This window comes from Schistocerca gregaria, chromosome 6, assembly GCF_023897955.1.
Source record: "Schistocerca gregaria isolate iqSchGreg1 chromosome 6, iqSchGreg1.2, whole genome shotgun sequence".
In the NCBI taxonomy this organism is placed as follows: domain Eukaryota; kingdom Metazoa; phylum Arthropoda; class Insecta; order Orthoptera; family Acrididae; genus Schistocerca; species Schistocerca gregaria.
Window position 1 is genome coordinate 253724276 of NC_064925.1, and position 22383 is coordinate 253746658.

The 22383-nt window shown below is 39.3% G+C and overlaps 1 protein-coding gene across 2 annotated transcripts in view; it reads left to right on the forward strand.

The window, feature by feature from the left end:
* LOC126278543 (uncharacterized) overlaps nucleotides 1-22383 on the forward strand; it is a 70281-nt gene that overhangs the window by 42134 nt on the left and 5764 nt on the right. The window contains exons 4-5 of one of the 2 annotated variants that reach the window (XM_049978721.1): nucleotides 13661-13836; nucleotides 21576-21748. In XM_049978721.1, coding sequence (XP_049834678.1) covers nucleotides 13661-13836; nucleotides 21576-21671 — 272 coding nt within the window. In that variant the 3' untranslated portion in view covers nucleotides 21672-21748. The remainder of the gene's footprint in view (nucleotides 1-13660; nucleotides 13837-21575; nucleotides 21749-22383) is intronic. The other variant, XM_049978722.1, reaches the window with a different exon arrangement.

The following is a 22383-nucleotide window of genomic DNA, read 5'->3' on the forward strand; positions in this document are numbered from 1 at the left end:
CAATGGGTAATAAGAAAGGTTGATGCAATTAAAAAGTGCATACTTGCACTCTTTTTCTCATGTTTGATAAAGTAGTGCTTTCGTCAAAGACCAAAGTGTAATATGAAGTTGTCATGGTTGCTCCATACATTCCAAACCCGATGCGCTGCTACCAGTATCAATCTTACAACCACACTTGAACGTCCTGTTGACATACGGCCAAATGTGTTACCTGTGGTAGAGATGATCACGAGGGCACTTACATGCCACTTGCTCTCCACTTTATCAATTGCAATGGTGACCATGCAGCTTCATCCCAAAAATGTCTCATAATCCTGATGAGTGGGCCAGCCAGGAGATCTGGGTGAAGGAAAAGTATCTTATCGCTCACAAGTTGTTGGCTAGCGGAAAGCCCAGCATTTTTCAATTGTAAAGCACTTACAGTATTGTTCATTTTACAACTCTCGCCACAAAGGACAGGGTCATGCAGACGTGCGACCTCAAATTTAGCACCACAGTCATAAAATCACCCAGTGTCACAGCAGCATGCCTGTCTCCTTTGTCTCCAGCTGTGCAACAGGCCACCAAATCTTTGTCTCCAGCAGTGAAATAACTGCTATTCAACTGACAGGAAGAAAGGTCAGGAGGAATGCTCCCATGAAGACTTTTCTCTGGCTGAAAAGCATCTGAGTCTTCATCTGCCAGTTGCAAAGGCTCTAAGAAATTAAACAAAGGCAAATGGTCTTCTCCTTCCCCAACTTGGAGTTCCTCATTAGCGGTGTCACCATGTGATACCCTCACCCTGCTGACCATTTCTCTGGTATGCACACTCCTCCATTTTTCTGTCCTGCAATCTGCAGGCCAACCCTGTGAGAATGCTGATGATATTTCTACAGAACTCATGGAACAGGATGTTCCACCATCTTTGCCTTGTAACCATGAGTCTTTGAAGGCTGGCACTCGGCAGCTGCTGAGGTAACTTCTCTTCATTTGGTTCCTCTTCCCTAATCCCTGTTATGACTCTTCTCTAGTGGAACATTCGTAGCATTAGACCAAACAAGGAGGAATTATGGCTGCTCTTGGAACAACAGCATCCACTTTTTCTCTGCCTCCAAGAAACAAAATTGCATTCTTGCGAACACTCTTGTTTCTTGCATTTCCTTCCATTCCTCTTCATCCTTCCCCCTGAGGACGACATTCTTATCTCGTAGGGGAGTTACTCTGATCATCTGGGATAATGTTCATAGGAAACCAATCTCACTGAACACTCGGCCGCATGCTGTTCCAGTCCACATTATCCTTCCTCGCTTCGCCTTTTCCATGTCTACATCCCTCTGTTATTCGGTATCACCAGGGCAGACTTCCTCCAGTTTATTGAGCAACTCCCTCACCCCTTTTTGCTGCTTGGTGACTTTAATGTACACAATCCCCTTTGGGGATCTTTCAGAGCCTGTCAGAGATGCCCTCTTGGCTGACCTTCTCAGTCATCTCTACTTCATGTGCCTCAACACTGGAGCACCCATGTCTCTTTCAGACTCCACACACACCTATTACCATTTGCACCTCTGGTTGTGCACTGCCCAGGTTGCCCGTTGTCTCAAGCAGTCTGTTCTCTCTGACACATACTCGAGCGACCATTTCCTTCGTGCTATCTTTTTGCTGAATTCCACCCCCTCTTCGTGTAGACCCAATTGGCAGTTTTCTAAGGTTGACTGGACGCTTTCTTCCTCTCTGGTGCCCTTCGGTGAACAACATTTCCCCAGTCATTATGACCAGTTATAGTACCTCCCGAACCTTATCCTTACTGCCACAGAAAATTCCATACCTCATATTTCAGTTTTACTGTGCCATGTCCTGGTACCCTGGTGGACTGAGGCATGCCGCGATGGGAGTCACTCGACATGCTCTCTGCATTTTTAACAGTCAACCTGCAATGACTAATTGTATTCATTATAAACAGTTGTGTGTGCAGTGTTGTCGCATTTTTCGCAATGGGAAAAAAGCTAACTAGATTTCATTTATTAGATCTTTTAATGGTTCCACTCCCTCTTCTGTCATCTAGGGCAACCTCCTTCGGCTCCATAGGACCAAAGTCCATTTCCCCGATATCCAGCTCGATCATAGCAGGTGATGTCATTGTGGGCCCTATAGCTATCTACAACACCGTGGGTTACTATTTTGTGGAGATTTTGAGCTCCTCTCTCTCTCCTCTTTCTTTCCTCGGAAATTAGTGGGGGCTTGGGTGCTACCCTTCCCCCCTCAGAATCGTGAGTGGTACAATCCTGCTTTTACTGTGAGGGAGCTAGATTATTTTCCCACTTCATCCCAGTCCTCCACTCCAGGGTCTGACGATGTTCACATACAGATGTTGCAGCACGTTGGTCTTGTGGACAAGTACTTTCTCCTTGACATGTGCAGTCGCATTTGGGAGCAGATAGCAAATTTCCAGACACTGGCGTGAAGCCACTGTCATATCCATACCTAAGCCAGGCAAGGACAAACACTTTCCTTCTAGCTACCGCTCCGTTTTCTCCCTAGTTGCGTTTGCAAGTTGATGGAACATATGATTCATGGTTGGTTGGTATGGTGGCTCAAATCCCGCAATCCACTAACCACTGAACAATGTGGATTTCGAGCACACCATTCTGTAGTTGACCGTCTCACCACTTGGTCAACTCATGTCATGAAAAGTTTTCTGCAGAAATATCAGACTGTAGTAGAGATTTTAGATTTGGAGAGAGCGTAATACACCTGATGGAGACTGGTATACTGTGTGCTCATGGGGCTTCCAAGGATGCCTGGCCCGTTTCTTTCAGTAATCTTTAAAATACAAAGTTTTCAAGGTACCTGTGGGTTTGGCCTTGTCGAATACCTTTATCCAGGAGAATGAGGTGCCGCAAGGCTTTGTCCTGATACCATCTTCTTTGCTATATCCATTTATCCTATAATAGTCTGTCTCCCATCAGACCTATCTGGCTCTCCCTTCGTCGACAACTTTGCAGTCTGTTGGAGTTCTCCATGGACTTGCGTCCTTGAGTGGTGTCTCTAGCGGTGTCTTGATTGTCTTTACTCGTGGAGCATCGACAATGGCTCTCACTTTTCCACTGACAAAACCATTTGTATGAATTTCTGGCAATGCTGTTGGTTTCTTTCTCCTCCTTTACGCCCTAGGTGTGTTGCTCTTCCGTTTGCTGAAACTATGAAATTCCTGGGGCTCATGCTTGATGGAAAACTTTCTTGGTCCTCCCATGTGTCCCACATGGCTGGACACTCTACACTACATGTTTTAAGCAGTACTTCGTGGGGAGCTGATCAGACCACCCTCCTCCATTTGTACTGATATCTTGCCCATTTGAAACTGGACTAAGAGTGTTTCATTTATGCTTCTGAAAATCGGTCCATCATACAAAATTATTATACAACCCACCATCATGGAATCTATATGGCCACTGGTGCCTTGTACACTAAGCCCAGTAGCGGGTTTCTATGCAGAAGCTGCCAAACTACTGCTGTCATACCAGCATGATGATCTCCTCAGCGGATACGCGTGCTGTTCGTCACCGTGCCTGGCCACCCATCCTATGCCTCATTCTTCGATGACTCCCTTGACTGCCAGTGTGGGGTGTGTCCATCTGGGGTTTACTTTTGGCTCAGCTTAACTTCCTGGTGCCTGCCACATTCCCGATGGATGTGAACCCTTCTTCACCTTGGCTTCGTGTGGTGGCCCTTATTCATTTTGGACTCGATCAGTTCCTAAGGAAATTAATCCAGATTTCATCTATCACTGTGTGTCTAAACCTTCGCACGGAACATAGTGATGGTACCTTCGTAGGACTGATGGTCTAAAACTGACTGTGGTGTCAGGTTTTCCTTCATCATTGGCACTGACCATTTTCGGTACCAGCTTCCAGAACACTGCACAATATTTACAGTAGAGCTCCTCGCCCTCTGTCAGGCCACCCAGTACATCTGGCAACACAGGCTGTTTAAATGTCATATGCTGTGATTCTTTGTGTTCTTCAGAGCTTCTGTGTGCTGCATACAGTCCATCCCTACTATTTTGGTCCGCTAGCTCTTCCATCCCTTTGGATAATCTCTGTGTTGCTGTCTCTCAGCAGGTGTTGTCACTTTGGCATCACCACAGGCTCTGGTGAATCGAACTTCTCCCAACAGCTCAGGCAATTTCATCTTGACTCTCTTACCATGAGGAGATCATTTTAGCTAGATTGTGTATTGGCCATTATTGTTTTAGCCATCGCCATTTGTTAAGTGATGATCCTCCTCCTTGTTGTGCTAATTGTCGTCAGTCTCTGACAGTTCACTGCGTTTTCCTGGCCGAATGCCCTTTTCTCTCTCTCTCTCTCTCTCTCTCTCTCTCTCTCTCTCTCTCCGTCTTTTAAACTGCTTATGTACTTATGTATATTCACCATCTGAGATATTGGCTATTCTAGCAAATTACACGTGGGCTGTTGACTGTGTTTTACTTTTTAACTGTCTTAGCAATATGGCGAAGGACATTTAATATTTGGTTTGGAACCTCTGCTGTCTCTACAGCACATTTTGGTGACCTTTCTCAGGGTGGAAGTGCTTGTTCTTAACTGACTTTCCTTCCATCAATTGGGCTTAACGGATAGTTGCTTTTAATTTCTTTTACTTCTTGGTGATCTGAGGTTACGGATAGGTGTTTGACCTTAGCTGTTCTTGCATCCTAAAACAAACAGTAAACAAATAAGCATAAATTTCACTTCTTCTGTTACTTCGGATTTGTATCATTCTGTCATCTTCAGAATGAACTGGCTGACTGACGCTCCAGCACTTGCTCCGTACTTTTAAACATGTGGACCATGCCACTGTGAATGTTGCCACATATACACAAGGCACAGAGGACATTGATGGTGGCAAAGAGGTGCAATATATGCATGAAAAAGATCTGCAGCTAGAATGTATGCATGATTGGATCTGTGATTGCGGCTGATCCTTGCTGGCATATCGATCTATCACAGTGAACTGTGTATCACAGTGATCTGTACTATCGCAACGTCATCATAAATTTACTACAGAAAGTATTTGATTCCATGATTTATCCAAGCTGAAGCTGTTATATCCATTAATTAAATTTGCCACCAACCTAATTTCAATAGCTTCTTTCACTGTTGAGTCCCAAAAAGGTGGAAGGCAAGGCTAAAATTTTGATTTTTTTCATACATGATAGTGCGCCTAGTGTCAACGCAGTGCTGTGCACCACTGATTTAATGGGCTGTAAGAGGTGGGTGTACCTGGTGTGCTCTGTGCATCTTTCCTGGACTGTATGTGTGATCTGCCCGATGTTTGAAAGATTATACTCATAAGGCATATAGTAAACTCCAGGCTTGTGAAGCACCAAATCATCTTTAATGGTATCAGAGTGCTGCTATCTTTGATGGAGGGTGAAGAATTACTCTCACTTTGTATTTGGTGAAGGTCTGTCCTCTTTTTGATGATAAGTTTCCCACATATGCTAGGAAAACCATGGATTTAAAGCTTTTCATGTTTTCTGCATTCCTTGTGCGCACAGTGGGCATACGGAATGCAGATAATGATTTGGAAGCCTGTGGTTTACAACATCCCCTGTGTGACCTTCAATATATCAGATAGACAACACGTACAGTCCGTGAAAGATGCACAAATTATTGCATGTACACCTGGCTCTTACAACACAATAAATTGATGGTGTCAGTGCACTGTCTTGGCACTGGGCACTCTGTCGTGTACGAAAACATCGAAATTTTAGTGTTGACTTACATCTTTCTGGGCTCAGTTGTGAAAGAAGCAATTGAAAATTGCTTAGCTTGAATAAATCGTGGAATCCAGCACTTTCTGAAATAAACTTAAAAAGACATGGCCACAGTATAGCGCGCAGTGATACATAGATATCGCTGTGCTGATTGATCATGTAGCCATATATCTAATCATGCATACGCTGCAACTCTTTGCTGCCGATCAACATCTCTGGTGAGTGCTGTATGTGAGACCACCTGTGCAGAAGAGGAATCGGTGCAGCTGCACACCTGAAATTTAATTGATCAGGCATTGCGCCACAAAAACGTGAAGATGCACTAGGGGGATATACTTCATTAAATATAAAGGTACTTCAGTTTTTGAAGATTGATTATTTTTGTGTTGACTCCTTTAATAACAGCTGTAATTACATTTGAGACAATGCAAGATTCATCCAACATTGCACTCCGCAGCAATGGCTTTTTGTGGAGAACCTAGGTTCAACTTGTATAAATTTTTGAGCTTCTTCTTGAAGTCTAGTGTAACAGGTTTCCATTTAGAAGACGTGATACTGAAATGCAGAGAATGCCACAATTTCAAATATTTACAGCAGTGTTTAACACTGTAATTCACTAACAGCACTGCTGCACAAGATGATTAGTTGTGCACCATTTCAGGGATTACTGAGGGCCGGGTTAATGAGTGTAATGAAGTTATTTGGCCTCCCACGCCACTCCTACAAAACACAACTCTTTGTGCTTTCAGCATACCTACTTCATCAAACATTACAGGGTATGGGGCCAGCTCTTACTTGCGGAAGCACTTCATTGCACTGTATGTGCAATGAAATTTTGTACAGAATTTTCACCATTGATGAGGGATGACCTTATCATTCGATGTGATTTTAAAATTTATGCACTTCAGTGGTAGGAGTCGATTTCTGTTTGGAATTTCATGATTTTGTGCTCTACAACTATTGTCTTATAAAGTTTTACCTCAAATCGGCCAATACTCAGATGCTGCACATTTTATAGTGACAAAAAGTCTTTCTTGAAAAGTGTAAAAAAAGTTACTGTTCTCTAGTGCAGCTTTTTTTATAGGAAAATTCAAGCAACTATCAAAGTTTTGGTACTCAGTCGATGCAGAAATTAATGCTCTACATTATTAGTAACTTTTTTTTTCCCTCGACACTTAGGTTTGGAGGAATTTGGAAAAGCCCAGGAAGGATCCGAAATTTTGGTAGTTTTGTTTTCAGAAAAGCTGAAGCTCCACTCAGAAATTTGGGCAAACTCAGATTATTCATACTGGAGGCCTATTGAGTGAATGAAACTGTTTCCAGTATTCTAATTTTCTGGGCCTATTGTATGAATGTATATGTATTTTCTATACCGAAGAAGGACTTTGTCCAAAAGCTTTAATGTTTTAGCAGTCTTTTTTTCATTGTTCCTGTCTGTGACTCAGTGCCTCCTCTGTATGGCGAGTAATAATCTATCTTTCCACATTGTTAGAAAAAGTCAGTACATTTATATATCTTGAAGTATTGCAGTATGGCAAAGGAGCCAGTAAACTGAATACATGGAAGATGATGATGTCTTTATGGCCCTCATACTAAATTGCAACAAATTAGAACGACATATGTAAGCACACCTGAAAATCTGGACTTGAATTTAGGGAGAAGTTGCAAAAGATAGGTGAACATTTTGAAGAAAATTGGGAATTGTAAACATACAACAATAAATAAAAAAGACTTGAAAAGAAGTGTGTCACAATAAAGTCTAACAACTTAATGTAGCTGTGAGGAAACACTAGATGATCAGTGAATATCTGGTTTTGGTGAATGGGAGAAAACTATCAAATTGCTGGTTTGAACATGTTCATACAATACACTTGAGAAGCTGAGGTTTAAGAAATTAGAAATAAACTGAGGAATATAAACATTTTTGAATGTGTGAAATTAGCCAAACATATTTTCAGGATACAATTCAAAAATTCTAAATGATTTAAAGAATATTAGCAGGATTATAAATTAAAGCAATAGCTGTCAATGGCTTCAGAAATACCAAGGTCAATCCAGATGAAGTGGTACCAATAAAAATTAAGTTGGTTGCTTGACCATTTTTAAATATTTTAATTTTTTATATGTGATTACCCTATAATTGAGACATTCAAAACAGTTTAAAAAAAATTTTAACTTTCACCTTTACTGAATAGCGGCCATTTTCGTTTGTAAGCGCGTGATGATGTTTGTTTAGAGGCGTTAGCAAAAATATGAATATCTCTGCACTGGGTTGAATTACAACATTGCAATTGACATGATTGTTTTTAGAAAAGTGTTCTCTATAACATTGTCTATCACACAAAATTCCCTAAATTCAAAAATGACCAGTCAAAATGACCTCCAAAGTTTGGTATCCAAATTTTCAAAAACCCACTTTTTAGGCCCAAAAATAACAAACAAGGAGTGATTTGAGTGTCTATTTTTTCCTATGGTTAGATATCATACACTACTAGCATAATATAGAGCAAGAGCACTTACAAATGTTTCCTTACTCTTTTATGAATTTTTGAAATTTGAAAATTTTCATTTTTTTGTAAATTTTGGGGTTAGTTATCTTAGGTGGGACTGAATATAACCATATGATTTTTGCACAGTTTGTAGCAACATATTGTAAAAATTTCAACATTGATATGTGACTGTGAACAAAGATATGAATTTTGGAAAATGAGGAGATAATTCACATTACTCTAAAAACTGAACTTACGGCAGTTGCCTATTCGTGTATGATATTGGTGCGATATAATCAGTTATTATTGAAGTAAGGTACTGAATTATATACAAAAAGTGGAAACGTCACTGAAATTACATTTATATATTTTTGACATGTTTAAAATAAATATTTTCAATTAACATCCTTCGAGATGCAACTGTTCCTAAACCTGATGATGAATGTTAAGAACACGTATTTCTTCAGACAGCTTCTATGATATAGAATAAGACCTTCCGGTTGCTGTGGTAAGTTCAAGCACTGAAAGTTTCCTTAAAACATTTTTCATTGGTATCCAAACTGTGTCACTAGTAGATGTCTTGAATGATATTCTTGGGCCAACAGGGTGGTAAAAATGCACAAAAGCAACATTGTTTTCCAAACTTATTCTTTCAGCCTCTGTCCATCACAAACACATGCCACTATGTCATTCAACGTTAAAGACAGATGTAATTTTACTGACACAAAATTTCGGTTTCTGATGTTACGTAGCATCGAACAAAGTTTTCTGCAGTGCCGAGGTATTTATGGAATGCCTTGTTCCTTTTATTGCTATACAGTTTTCAAATCTGGTATGATGTGGTGTTTTCACATGCAGAACCACTTCTTCTTTCTTGATCAGAAAATAGGTAATGCCTTCAATATTGTCCTTGCAAAAGACATACATGTCGTGTACTGTGAGAATTTGGTCTGTGGCTGGTCTTTGTAGGTTGGCTTTACTTACTTGACGTTTTGTTGTACCTCCTACTTCATCACAGGCATTTTTACCACGGCAAGATGCTAAAAAGTGCCATCAGCCTCCAACCCAAAGTCTACTTTGTGGTTGCACAGATTTGAAAAATTCTTTTTGTTCTTATACTGACTATCACTTCCATCTGAAAAGTATATCAGCTTCTTAACCTTGGGAAAATTTTCTTTTATGTAATGTATTACATAATTTTGAAACACATGTACAGCCAAAGTGTTGTGCTCAAAGTAGTTTCTTACAATGCAAATTGAAGAACTGCAAACTTCATCTTTCTCATTTTTAAAATAGAGAATAATTGGAGATGCACTGTTGCTTGGTAATTGACCCAGTGGTGCCCTTGTATTGCATCCTGAATCACAAATGTAAAATTTTCTGCAAAATCAGCTAGCACTATGCATTCAGTTTCATGAAGGTGTACTTTTTTGTCCTTAAGAAACATGCTTTGGATTTTAGAAACACAATAGTGACATGAGTTTTTGTAAGTTACCAATTAAAGATTCCAAGTACTCTTCCTGAGATGTAGCCACTGTCATCATTTCTGCCCTGTCAGTTGTGACCCACTGTTTGAAAGTAATACAGTCTGGCATTTCCTCATCAAATTTTGCGAAACAATTCAATAACTGTTTCCTTACCAGGGCATTTATTACACAGACTAATCATGCAGCCAAACTGTTAGTGTCACAGACCATTAAATCTAGTAACTCTTTGTAGTTAACATCACTGAATTTTGCACCCACAATCATCAGTTAGACTTTTGATGATGATGATGATGATGATGATGATGATGATGTAAAGAAACACATACGGAGTGTGTCTCTGAGGATCCAGCCGAAATACACCACTTAGATTGGAGGTAACAAAATGTTGACCTTCCAGTGTTGCATTCAGGATGAGAATTTTTGAAAGCTACATAAAGTTCATTTAAATTTGACCATTTGTAACAATCTTTTGCTATCTTTGCAACCTGGGCACATTCTACTTTTTTCCTAATCTTAAAAAAAAACCACCTGCGATTTCCCTCAATTGCTCCAGGCAAATGCCGGGATGGTTCCTTTGAAAGGGCATGGCTGACTTCCCCGCCGTTCTCTAATCCGATGAGACTGATGACCTAGCTGTCTGGTCTCCTCCTCCAAACAACCCAACTCGCTCAAAAAACTGCTAGATCTTTTTAATTGTTTCATCACTTATACCTACTCTTTTCTTCTTTCCTAAAACTGGAAGAATGCCTTGCTCTTTCCCTAATTTTCGGGTTAGTTTAACCAAACAATGAGAAACATTGAATTCATTAACTTTTTTCTCTTGACCATGAGTCAGGGAGCAAACTTAAATTAAAAATTAAATGTTCAGTGACATCTAAAGAAGAAAAAGTTAAAATTTTCTCTCTTAAGCTCAAATATTCAGTGTCAGATAATGCTGATGATAGGTTTTCTTCTTCTTTAGAAATAATGTTGGTATCTGGTTAAAGCATGATTCCAAGTTTTTTCTAATTTTGTCCGAAATTTGTTGTACCTTATTTTCAATAGCTGCTTTTCTTTTTCTGCTACTTAATTTTATCCAAATGGTTCAAATAGCTCTGAGCACAATGGGACTTAACATTTGAGGTCATCAGTCCCCTAGAACTTCGAACTACTTAAACCTAACTAACCTACGGACATCCCATACATCCATGCATGAGGCAGGATTCGAACCTGCGACCGTAGCGGTCGCGCGGTTCCAGACTGTAGCGCCTAAAACCACTTGGCCACTCCGGCTGGCTAATTTTATTATGTTCAAAGCAGGAGATACAGACAACTTAGAACAAACAAAATCCAATGTGCCAACAGCTTCCTCATTAGGAATATAATTGTCATTAACAAGGTTACGTGATTCTGGTTCTGGATTCACAACAAATATTTTTGAGTAACAATTTGAGCACAGGGAATTTCCAGGAAACACATTACATTTCACTTGGGAAGCTGCTTCATTCTCACATAACAAGAACAAATGTTCCAGTTTTATTTCCCTCAAACCTTTAGTAATAGGCTTTTTAGGAACTTTAAGTGGATCACAGCACTTTCTTCCAAAAATGTGGTTGCACTTCAGAATATATTTCTTCTCATGATACTCACACACTGATGTTACAGAAGAACTTACTCTAAATTTAAACAAAGCTTGTCAAACTTCATCAAAGTCATTGACATTATTCAAGTTTTTTGAAACTGAACTGTAAACTATTTTGTGACACACTTCACTTGCTATCTGTCCAACAGAGCACTGTTCATCCATGTTATTGCATTCCAGTTAATCTCTCAAAATTAATTACAATTACACACAGAACAAAGCACATTACACATTCTACACTCTCGATGAAGTATGTACATCCACTCTAACAGAGGTTTCAGAAGCGACTGACTACAACAATGCCACATCCAGCAATAACGTACTTCTACAATTCCACACCCAGCAATAATTTACTTGATTGGCACCTCCGTGGCGTGTTGTGTGCACCACGACCAAATAGTAGATAGACTGGGAGGGAAATCAGCATTGGCCATATTTTGTTGTTTTATTGTCAGTAAAATCGATTTTCGGTCATTTAGTGACCATCCTCAGTGCTGTAACATACAATTAAAATTGGTAGGCACTTGATACCAGTGTCTACCAATTTTAATTGTTTATTACAGCACTGAGGATAGTCACTAAGTGACCGAAAATCGATTTTGCTGACAATAAAACAACAAAATACGGCCAATGCTGATTTTTTTTTTTTTCCCCTTCCAATAACTTAATTCTTTATTGACAATAAACGTAAACAGGCATTTTTATTACCATTGAACAAAAGTAAAAGCTCCTGTTGTTTAATATTGCGTTATTAAAAATAAATAAACTAAATGAATATTGGATGATAGTGTTATCTAAATATATGTCACAATTAAATTTTATTACAATGAAACAATATACCATTTAAATAGGCAACAGCCATAAGATCAGTTGTAGAGTAACGTGAATTATCTCCTCATTTTCGAAAATTCATATCTTTGTTCACAGTTAGATATCAATGTTGAAATTTTTACAGTATGTTGCTAACATATAGGTGTACAAACTGTGCAAAAATCATATGGTTATATTCAGTGCCACCTGAGATAACTAACCCCAAAATTTACAAAAAATGAAAATTTTCAAATTTCAAAAATTCATAAAAAATTAAGGAAACATTTGTAAGTGTTCTTGATCTATATGAGGCTAGTAGTGTATGATATCTAACTATAGGAAAAAAATAGACTCTCATAAATCACTCCTTGTTTGTTACTTTTGGGCCTAAAAAGTGGGTTTTTGAAAATTTGGATACCAAACTTTGGAGGTCATTTTGACTGGTTATTTTTGAATTTAGGGTATTTTGTATAATAGACAATGTTGTAGAGGACACTTTTCTAAAAACAATCATGTCAATTTCAATGTTGTAATTTAACCTAGTGCAGAGATATCCAAATTTTCGCTAATGTCTCCAGACTGAAAAATCATCGCGCACCTACAAATAAAAATGGCCACCATTCAGTAAAGGTGCAAGATAAATTATTTAAAAAAACTGTTTTGAACTTCTCAAATATAGGTCAATCACATATAAAAATTAAAACATTTAAAAATGGTCAAGCAACCATCACTGGACCACTTCATATGGATTGACCCACCAATATGCTGTCAGTTGTGATTCATGACAGTCATATAAGAAACATGCCCAGTTGATACACATGTAAAAACACTGTAGCTCAACTTCAAAACTTCTCTTTATTGAAGCATGTGAATAAAGGAAAGCCCTTTGCCTCACCCACACACGTGCTCATAGAGGAACAGCATGTTTGGACATTTGCTTCACAGTTATTGCTGAGTGATTAAGACAGAATACATCTAAGGCAAAATTCAGTGTAGCCATTGTGGCGGTGACGAAGGATTTACTGAGATTTGACTTGCCACTGTCTAGTCCGTACTGACTGACCATAGGTGCCTTCATTTCTGTGTTCTGATCAAGAATTATCTGGATAAACACGGAGAAGAATAAAACCGCAAAAGCTGACCTACCTTGTGCAGCACTTTTTATTTGTGTTCATAGTTTAATTATAATAATATTGGCTGAAATTGAACAGTGAGCATGTTCTGATGCTCTTTCTCTCTCCTCTCTTTTCTACCTTTTTTCTTCCTGACCCCTTTTCTTGAAGTGTTACATGATACCTTGAGAATGCACTATGTTTGCAAACTGGGTGCTGTGTGACAGTATTACTCTGTTGTTCATTTTGCTGTCAGTCAGTCTATTAGTGTAATAGATAACAGTTATAATCAAACATTTTTGGCCTATTTGAAATATAAAATGACTATCTACAAATTTGCAGTAGCCTGTTTTATGAGTAATATTTTGTTGAAAATTCAACATGAACAGTCATCAAACCATGGCAACTTCAACGGGGTTCGATGCCATCACGCAGTGATCCTGTCTCCCTCTACCACAAGTACCAGACCTATTGGCGCCAACAGAAAGTTCCTGGAGAGGATAGTCGTGCTGAGTTACGTTGGAGAGTACGTGAAAAAATGATAGGACAGGATCCACATCCTCGGGTATGCAACAGCTTTGGAGTATGTTACATTCATATTAAATAGAACTGAATCAAATTTTCAGAGTTTAAAAACAAAAATGAAAAGAGAGAGCAAAGTTAAGTGCTGCTGCTTCAATAATTCTTGGTTTTCTTGTGTTAAATTTGTATTTTGTATATCAATTGCTTGTTATTTTCACTACTCTTTTTTATTCTCTTTCCATTTTTTTCTTTTGTAATGTGATTTCCTTCTTTCATTCCCTTGAAGGAAAATAGTGTTTGTGACAATTGATATGGAGCAATTTGATTGAAAATAAAATAGCTTTGAAAATAGTCTGTCATTGGCAATATTCGGGAGAGGTTTTGCATGCTGTATCTGTAATATTTGATAAACAGCATATCTTTCCTTAGTGCAATCAACAGAGCTGTGAAAACTTGTGATTAGAGAAGGTGGAATGCATAGATGATACATTCCTTTAAAATTTCTAAAATCTTTGGTGGAAGTGACAACGAAACTATTATTCAGATTGGTTCGTGTAGAATCTGTCTCTTAGAGATACCATCAATCAGAAAAATATCATGCTCACACTCTCTGATATAACAAGGGCAGATAAGTGAGAAAACTACTGCACAATCATCTTAAATGTCTCACACATCCAAATTACTGATGAGCATAGTACAAAAAATAATGTAAAACAAACTGAGGAACTGGTACATGATGATCAGTTTGGCTTTAGAAAAGGTACAGGCATCATAGAGGTGGTTTTGATGTGCTTGCTAATGGAAGCAAGACTAAAAAAAAAAATCAAGACAAGTTCATAGAATTTGCAGATCTAGAAAAAGCACTGAACAGTGTGAAATGGTGCAAGATATTCAAAAAATTATCATGAAAGTAGGTGTAAGTTATAGGGAAATGAGGATAATATAAAGTATTCACAAGAATGCAGAGGGGACAGTAAGAGTGTAAGATAGGAATGCAGTCTTTTCCCCTTCAATCTATACATTGAGGAAGCAATGATGGAAATAATAGGTGGGTTAAAGAGTGGGATTAAAATTCAGGATGGAAGGACATCAGTGATAAGATTTGCTGATGGCATTGCAATCTTCAGTGAACGCAGTGAAGTAGTACAGGACCTGTTGAATGGAATGAACAATCCTAGGAGCACAGAAAATGGATTGAGAGGGAACTGATGAAAGATGAAAATAATGAGCATTAGCAGAAATGAGATTAGCAATAAACCTATCAAAATTGGTGATCACAAAATAGATAAAGTTAAGGAATAATGCTACCTCGGAACGAAAATAGCACATGATGGACAAAGCAGGGATGACATAGAAACAGACTAGCACAGGCAAAGAGGGCATTCCTGGCAAAAGAGGTCTACTAGCATCAAACAAGAGCCTTAATTTGAGGAAGAAATTTATGAGAATGTCCATTCGGAGCACAGCACTGTATGGCAGTGAATCGTGAACTGTGGAGGAACCAGAAAAGAACAGAATCAAAGTATTCGAGATGTGTTGCAATAGAAAGATGTTTAAAGTTAGATGGACTGATACGAAATGAGGAGGCTCTCCACAGAATTGGCAAGGAAAGAAATATTTGGAGACTGACAAGGAGGGACGAGATGATAGGACACATCTTAAGACATCAGAGATTAACCTCTGTAGTGAAAGAGGGAGCTGTAGAGGGTAAAAAACTGTAAGGGAAGACAGAGATTGGAATATATTTGTTAGATAGTTTTGTTAGATAATTGAGGATTTTGGGTGCTGGTACTACTGAGAGGGAGAGTTTGGAACGAGAGAGGAATTTGTGCTGCTGGGCTGCATCAATCCAGACAGAAGACAGTTGACCCAAAAAAAAAAAAAAAAAAAAGAAATTGCTGGAAGATATCTCAAGAAATTAAATTGGGAATTGTTTTGTTATTGAGGCAAAGCAAAAGATAACAACTTAGGCAGTATTTGAAAGTCTGCCTCACAGTATACATTTTCCTAGATTTTTATGGGATCAAAATGGTTCAAAATGGTTAAAACTATTTTCGTTTTGATGCTTGTAATGTGGCAAATAGCAAATTGGGCTTCGTGAAAAATATAAGCTACAGATTTTAACAGGACACTTAAAACACATTAAAATGTATTTCATTAAAAAGAGATCACCAGACGAAAATCTGACACTCTGTCATAATGAAATGGGTGATGGGGAGTACTTAGTCACCACTAAGTTTGACACATTGTCACCATTCTAAATTCAGAAGTGACTTCAGGGACTAGTCCAGTCACTAAAATCTATAACATTAAATTCTGTACAATATAGCATTGCCAGTTGAGAGACACATCACAGTAGGTCACCAACTTACAGAAGGTGAAATAATTTGGGGGACACTATTTCAAACGATTCACACAATGTCCTGAATAACATTGAAGATCTGATAACCAGAAGTGACTGCACTCTGAGGCAGTTAAACTATGGGAGTAGTGAACTGATAAAGGTGGAGGTAATAAAGTGTGTAACAACATGAAATGAGCCAATGCCCTAGGGATCAAGTTTTTGAGCAAATTGTTGCCAGAGGGACAATGCTTTCAGTATGGGTGAAAATATGCTCTTCAGAGATGAAAAGCAACCATTCTTTGTCATTGTATCCTATTCTGTTCCTTCCTGTGCAGGTAGTGTTCAAAAGGAAGTGGTGGTAATCTTGAATTTCAGTGAGCACTCCTTATGTGAAACCACCTTAGAGATAGAAGTGAAACGGGAGAGGGGGAAAGAGGTGCCTGGAAGAAGGAAGCTATGGACATGAATGCAAATCAGGCTATTGCTCAGCTAGCAGCTAAATGTGTTCAAATCTGTCTTTGTCATACAGTGCCAAATCTGAAGCATCTGTACCAAAGTTGTATCGCTTAAAAAACTGTCTATCCTTCAGTGGAACGATTTCATTTTGCAGTTAGGATAAGGTATTGCTACTGTGACAGTTCAGTCTGTTGTTTAGAGGCACATGGAGACCTGAATTGTGAGCTAAAGCAGGGAGAAAAATGAGAAAGTGGAAGAGTTCATTGAAAGTGTTTCTGAACTTCACTGCAAAATCCACAGGGATATTAGATGTGCTCAGGACTTCTGCCTGAACAAGCTGTAAAACTAGCAACTGTAGTTCTGAGAAAGGGTGTGTACAACCAACTGACACATTGCTCATTTAGTGGTGGAGTTTTACTTTAGTTACCACTAAGGACAATTAGGATCAAGCTTTTCACTGACTTCATATGTTGCTAAAGAGGGATGGTGGTAATTTATGTAGGGATACTGAGGAATGCGGGTTCTATGTTGCCTCAAGCTTTGGAGATGGAACTAATTAAGGAAGTATCAAGTTTTTGTGTGGCTGTCCATATTTTATCTGATTCTTCAGAGGATAACAATCGGCTGAATTTTTCCCTTGTTCTTATGCTAGTATATTCATTGGGGCTTAAATCATCAGTAGTGTCTATCAGAAATGTTGTTGTGTTTGTGTTGCATTTATTTTTATTGCTTTGTCTTTTTGTAAAGTGACATATTTTATGACATGGCTGTATCTTAGTTTTTCGCAATTTAATTAATACTGATCCATTTTGTACTTTACTCTGAGCTGTGAACAAGCTGCAGTTTGACATTTTAAGTCTTTAATATCTCTCGGTATTGAAATTTTTCTACTATTTCTGTGGAAGACACTTTTGTGAACTAATTCTTAATGGCAATTAGTAATTGATGCTTAACGTGAACATTTCTCTTAACAATTTCTTTTGACTTTTTTTCTTTGTTTCTTTGCCTGCTCAAATATTTATATTGTAACTGCATACACTATTATGTGCGGCTCTCAGTTTGTAAGGCAATTTCAACTCTTTAATTACATAAACCATTAAGTATTGTCTGATCTCAAAAGATGTTAAACACGTTGTGTTCATAGCTCCATGAAGCTATTCACATGAAGATGAAGCATTGTATTTAGATTATAAAACTATACAAAATGTCGGAAGACCTGCAGACATTGTAGTTGTGACGCAGGTATTGGTCATTGACCTTCACTATAAACAAATTTAATGTGTTTCAAAAATGCACATCCACTATATATTTGAAACAATGCCTATCGAGTGAATGAAAGTGGAATACCCACAGGAAACTAATTGTAAGACAAGCAATTTGAGATCTGTCAGTACAATCCTCAGAAAGTGTTGACTAATCATGAAACAAGTAGCTCACAAAATCAATGCTCAACAGATACTTCATTCATTTTTTCTCTTTGAATCCTTAAGAGGCAGTATTTATAGAGGAAATAGAGAAGTTCCAAAGATGACCAGAATGTGTAGTCATTCATTGGTTTGGTAAGCACAAAAGCAGCACAGAAATGCTCATCCAACTCCAGTAGCAGGTACTGTAAGAGTGCAGTTTTATCATGGTGTAGTTTACAGTTAAAATTCAGAGGTTGTAAATTTTTAGGAGAGATAATAAACATGTTACTTAAAACAATGGAAACTCCGAGGCGCGCGCGCGCACACACACACACACACACACACACACACACACACACACACACACACACACACACACACACACCCAAAAGCAAGCAAGAACACCTCATGCACACATAACCACTATCACTGGTTGCTCCAACAAGAATGTGACTGTCAAGTTACTAGCAATCTGGATTGGGGTGGGGAAGGGAGAGGGCTAGCAGGGTATGGGTGGGGGGAGAGAAGAGCATTGTCTGGTAGGGTATGCTGGGACTAGATGTCAGCCTGATGAGACTGCCAGGTGCAGCATAGGGAGGTGGGGTGCGGGGGAATAATGAGGAGCAGGGAAGGGAAAGGTAGGGTGGATGCATTGGCAGAGTGCAGCAAGCAATGAGGGTTAGAGAACATAAAAAGGGAGGTGGCTGGAACTGTTGAATGAAGGGCGTGGGGACAGTAGGTTAGTGTAGTTTGAGCCTGGGATAAATTCTAGAGCAGAGAATATGTTGTAAGGACACCTCCCATATACACAGTTCAGAAAAGCTGGTGGTGGAGAGGAGGATCCAGATGGCCCAAGTTGTGAGGCCACCATTGGAATATAGCATGTTGTGTTCAGCTGCATGTTGTGTCACAGGGTGGTGCATTTTCTCTTTGCCACAATTTGGCAGAGGCTGTTCCTCCTGGTGGACAGCCAGTTAGTCATACCAATATAAAAGAAGTTGCAGCAGTCCTGGTATACAAAATGGCTGCCTTCACATGTGCCTGGCCTTTGATGGGGTAAGATAAGCGTATGGCAGTACTGGAATAGGAAGTGCTGTGTGGGTGGCTTGTACAGGTCTCTCACCTGAGTCTTCCACTGTGATACGATCCTTATGGCAAAGGGTTGGGATTGGGAGTGGTGCAGGCTTTGATTGGGATGCTGTGGAGGTTGGGTGGGTGACAGAAAACCACTGTAGGAGAGGTGGGAAGGATCATGGATAGTGCATTCCTCAATTCAGGGATTGATGATAGGTAGTACCGATGAAGGACGTTGTTCAGTTGTTTCTGTCAGAGATGCTGTTCGGTATGACAAAGGAGGCACTCTTTTGTAGCTGGCTCTTGGCGGTGGTAGGAGGGTTGCGGATGTGTGGGGAAAGTGGGATGGGAAATCTATTAGCAGACTAGGTTTCTGAAGGCCTTGGTGAGACTTCAAACATACTGGGAAAGGGACTTTGTCATTTCAGATACACCATCCCCTGGTGGCCAGGTCGTATGCAAGGAATAGTTTGGTTTGAAGGGATGGCAGCTGTCAGAGTAATAGGTAATGTTGGTGGTTGGTGGGTTTAATGTGAACAGAGGTTTGGATGGAGCCATCGGAGAGGAGGTGGTCAGTGTCCAGGAAGGTGGCACACTGGTTTCAGGACACCGTGTAAAGTGGGTGGGAGAGAAGGTTCTGAGGTTGTGAAGAAATGAAGATAATGTGTCTTGGCCTTGAGTCCTGATAATTAAGATATCATCAGCGAACACAAACCGGACCAGGGGTTTGGGGTTTTGGTAGGCTAGGTGGTTCCATAAACAGGTTGGCATTGGAGAGTGCCATAACGGTACCCATGGCTGTGCCACGTATTTGTGTTTGTATACCTTGTCTTTAAAGGAGTTGCAGGTGTGAGTTAGGATAGAGTTAGTTACGTGCATGAGGAATGAGGTAGTGGGTTTGGAGTCTGAAGGACATTGAGAAAGGTTGGAGGGATAGGTGGCAGAGAACTGTTTCCATTGCATGGATTGGGAAAAGGAGAGTAGGGCTTTAAGACCAATGTGGATAAACTTGGGTGTAAAGCTAAAAATGAGGCCATTGGATAGGACTGAAACTTCTGTGGGGCTGAGAATTTTGTTGGAAAGGTTAAAAACAGTGCTCAGAGATTGTTAAGGCTGGGAATATGTAGTGTTGGTTGGGAGTTTCGAGGCATGTTAAAAGTTGAAAAGGCCCACTAACCATGGTATTGTTGCTGTTAGGGGTTGATGAGGAGGAACACTGTGGTTATGATAGGGGTTGAATAGTGGTGCCCCAAGGTGGCAGTAGGATGCCAACAGGTTTGATAACTTAAGGAGGTGGTGTCTGGAATGTTCTTTCAGTGCTGGTGACAAAGGGGTTTTATTTCAGAGATGTGATGTACATTTGATTGTACAGTAACAGTATCTTGCAGAAGCAGCAGATGTGGCTCTGAATGCATGTGCCACAGAAATTTGTTTTTGTAGTACTAGGCTTGTGACAGCCAGAGACTTGCAGAATCTGGAAAGAAGGGGAGGGATCTAGTGAAAGTAATTTTTATGGTTAGGCCATTGGAGGGGATTCCATGGTTTAGGCAGCTTTTAAGGAACAGTATGTGGGACTGTGTTTCAGCCTTGGAAACGGATACTTTTCGGAACTGTTGCAGAAAGCTGGGGCAGAGGTCTATTGTTGCAGGGATGGCATTTGAGAAATGGGAACTGTAGGAAGTGGCCAAATGCTATTCATGTGATAGTCGCATTCTGGTCACTGCTGCTGGTTGTAGTGATCATGTGGACACGAGATGTGCTGGCTTACGTGAATGTGTGTGTTTCTTTGCTGAAGAAGGCTTTGGCTAAACCTATGATGTGTAATAGTCCTCTCGTTGTGCTGTCTGCAACTCAGTGGGTCATCTTTGCAGTGTGTAGCAATCTATCCTTTTCCTTATATTGTCAACATACAACTTCCTGCTATATACATCTGACAAAAGACCATGAATCTAAAATTGCACTGATTTGATCTCTAATGAGGATTACCGAGAGATGTCATTCCCATATACCATTTACAAATGGAAAAGAAAGTGACCATGGTATATGCTGTGTACTTCAAGGTGAGTTGAGCTTACAGATGGAGCTGTGTGGCGCACATTTATCTAGTTGGAGTCAAGGTGTGAATGCAACTTCATGTGCCAATTCTTGCTGCCATCTCTAAAAGTAACTTAGGTATGGTTAGTAGCTTCATCTTTGAGCCAAACCAGGTGCTACTCAGCATTAATTTTTTTTTTAATTATACAGCTCAGAATTCAGTGAAAAATTTCCCAAAATGTGGCACTGTATGTGCGAGAGTACAAATCGGAAAAGAAATTGTGTACTTCGGTGTAATTATGATGTTGAATTCCTTTCCTGCTCCACAGGTTGAACATTCAAAATAAACTGTATTAGTAGTAATTTTTTTAGTTTCCAAAAGTCTTGCAATGTTTACATGTTGCAAATTTTCTTAAGACTGCTGGTAGATGAAAAGAATTCTTTCACATGTATTACTTTTTTCTGTAGAAAAATACATGGCTGTTTAAAGTGAAGAGCTGTATTGATGATAACAAACATATTAACAAAATATTCTGTGAAGAAGAGTATTACCCCAGTGCATAGTAACAAAAATGTGTTCAAGCTTTTTGATCATTTAAGAAGATTTTTTTGAGACTGTACAGTGTCTCTCTTCATCAATGGTAAATGTCTGTTTTTTTGAAGTTGCTTTGCTTCCAAGGTGACATAAAATTATGAATTGTAGTATAATTTTAAAATTTTGCTGGTATAGTGTTGATATGTTATGCTAGAGCTATTCATAAAGTAACTTTCTTTTACTTAAAAATAAAGTGAATGAAGTTGCAGAATTTGTTTTAGAATACTTTGAAAGTACACACTCTAACTTATTTTTCCATAGATATTCCAGCCACATTGAGGTATTTGTTGTAGTGTTTGAAGGTCTTTAAATTCTGCAATTGTAGTATTCTGTTGCCTGCGACTGCAGTCAACCCAGAACTCGGGTTTTCAACTCGTGCTTTGAGCCAAACCACTTCTTCATTTGCGTAATGAGATGACAGTCACTAGGTGCCAAATCATGGCTGTAGGGAGAGTGATCCAATACTTCAGATTTGAATGCTCATAGTTTGGTCACAGCATGCCGAGCTCATGCAGGAGCACAGAATGCCGAGTTAGTGAATCTGCAGTTTTCTCTAACCCTTTCATCAACTACATGAATCAGATCTGCATTCATGGTACTCGGTTGACAATTTTTCTCTTCATCATGGATTTTGGTTTACCCATTTTTGAACGTATAGCACCTTTCTCTTAAACCAACTTC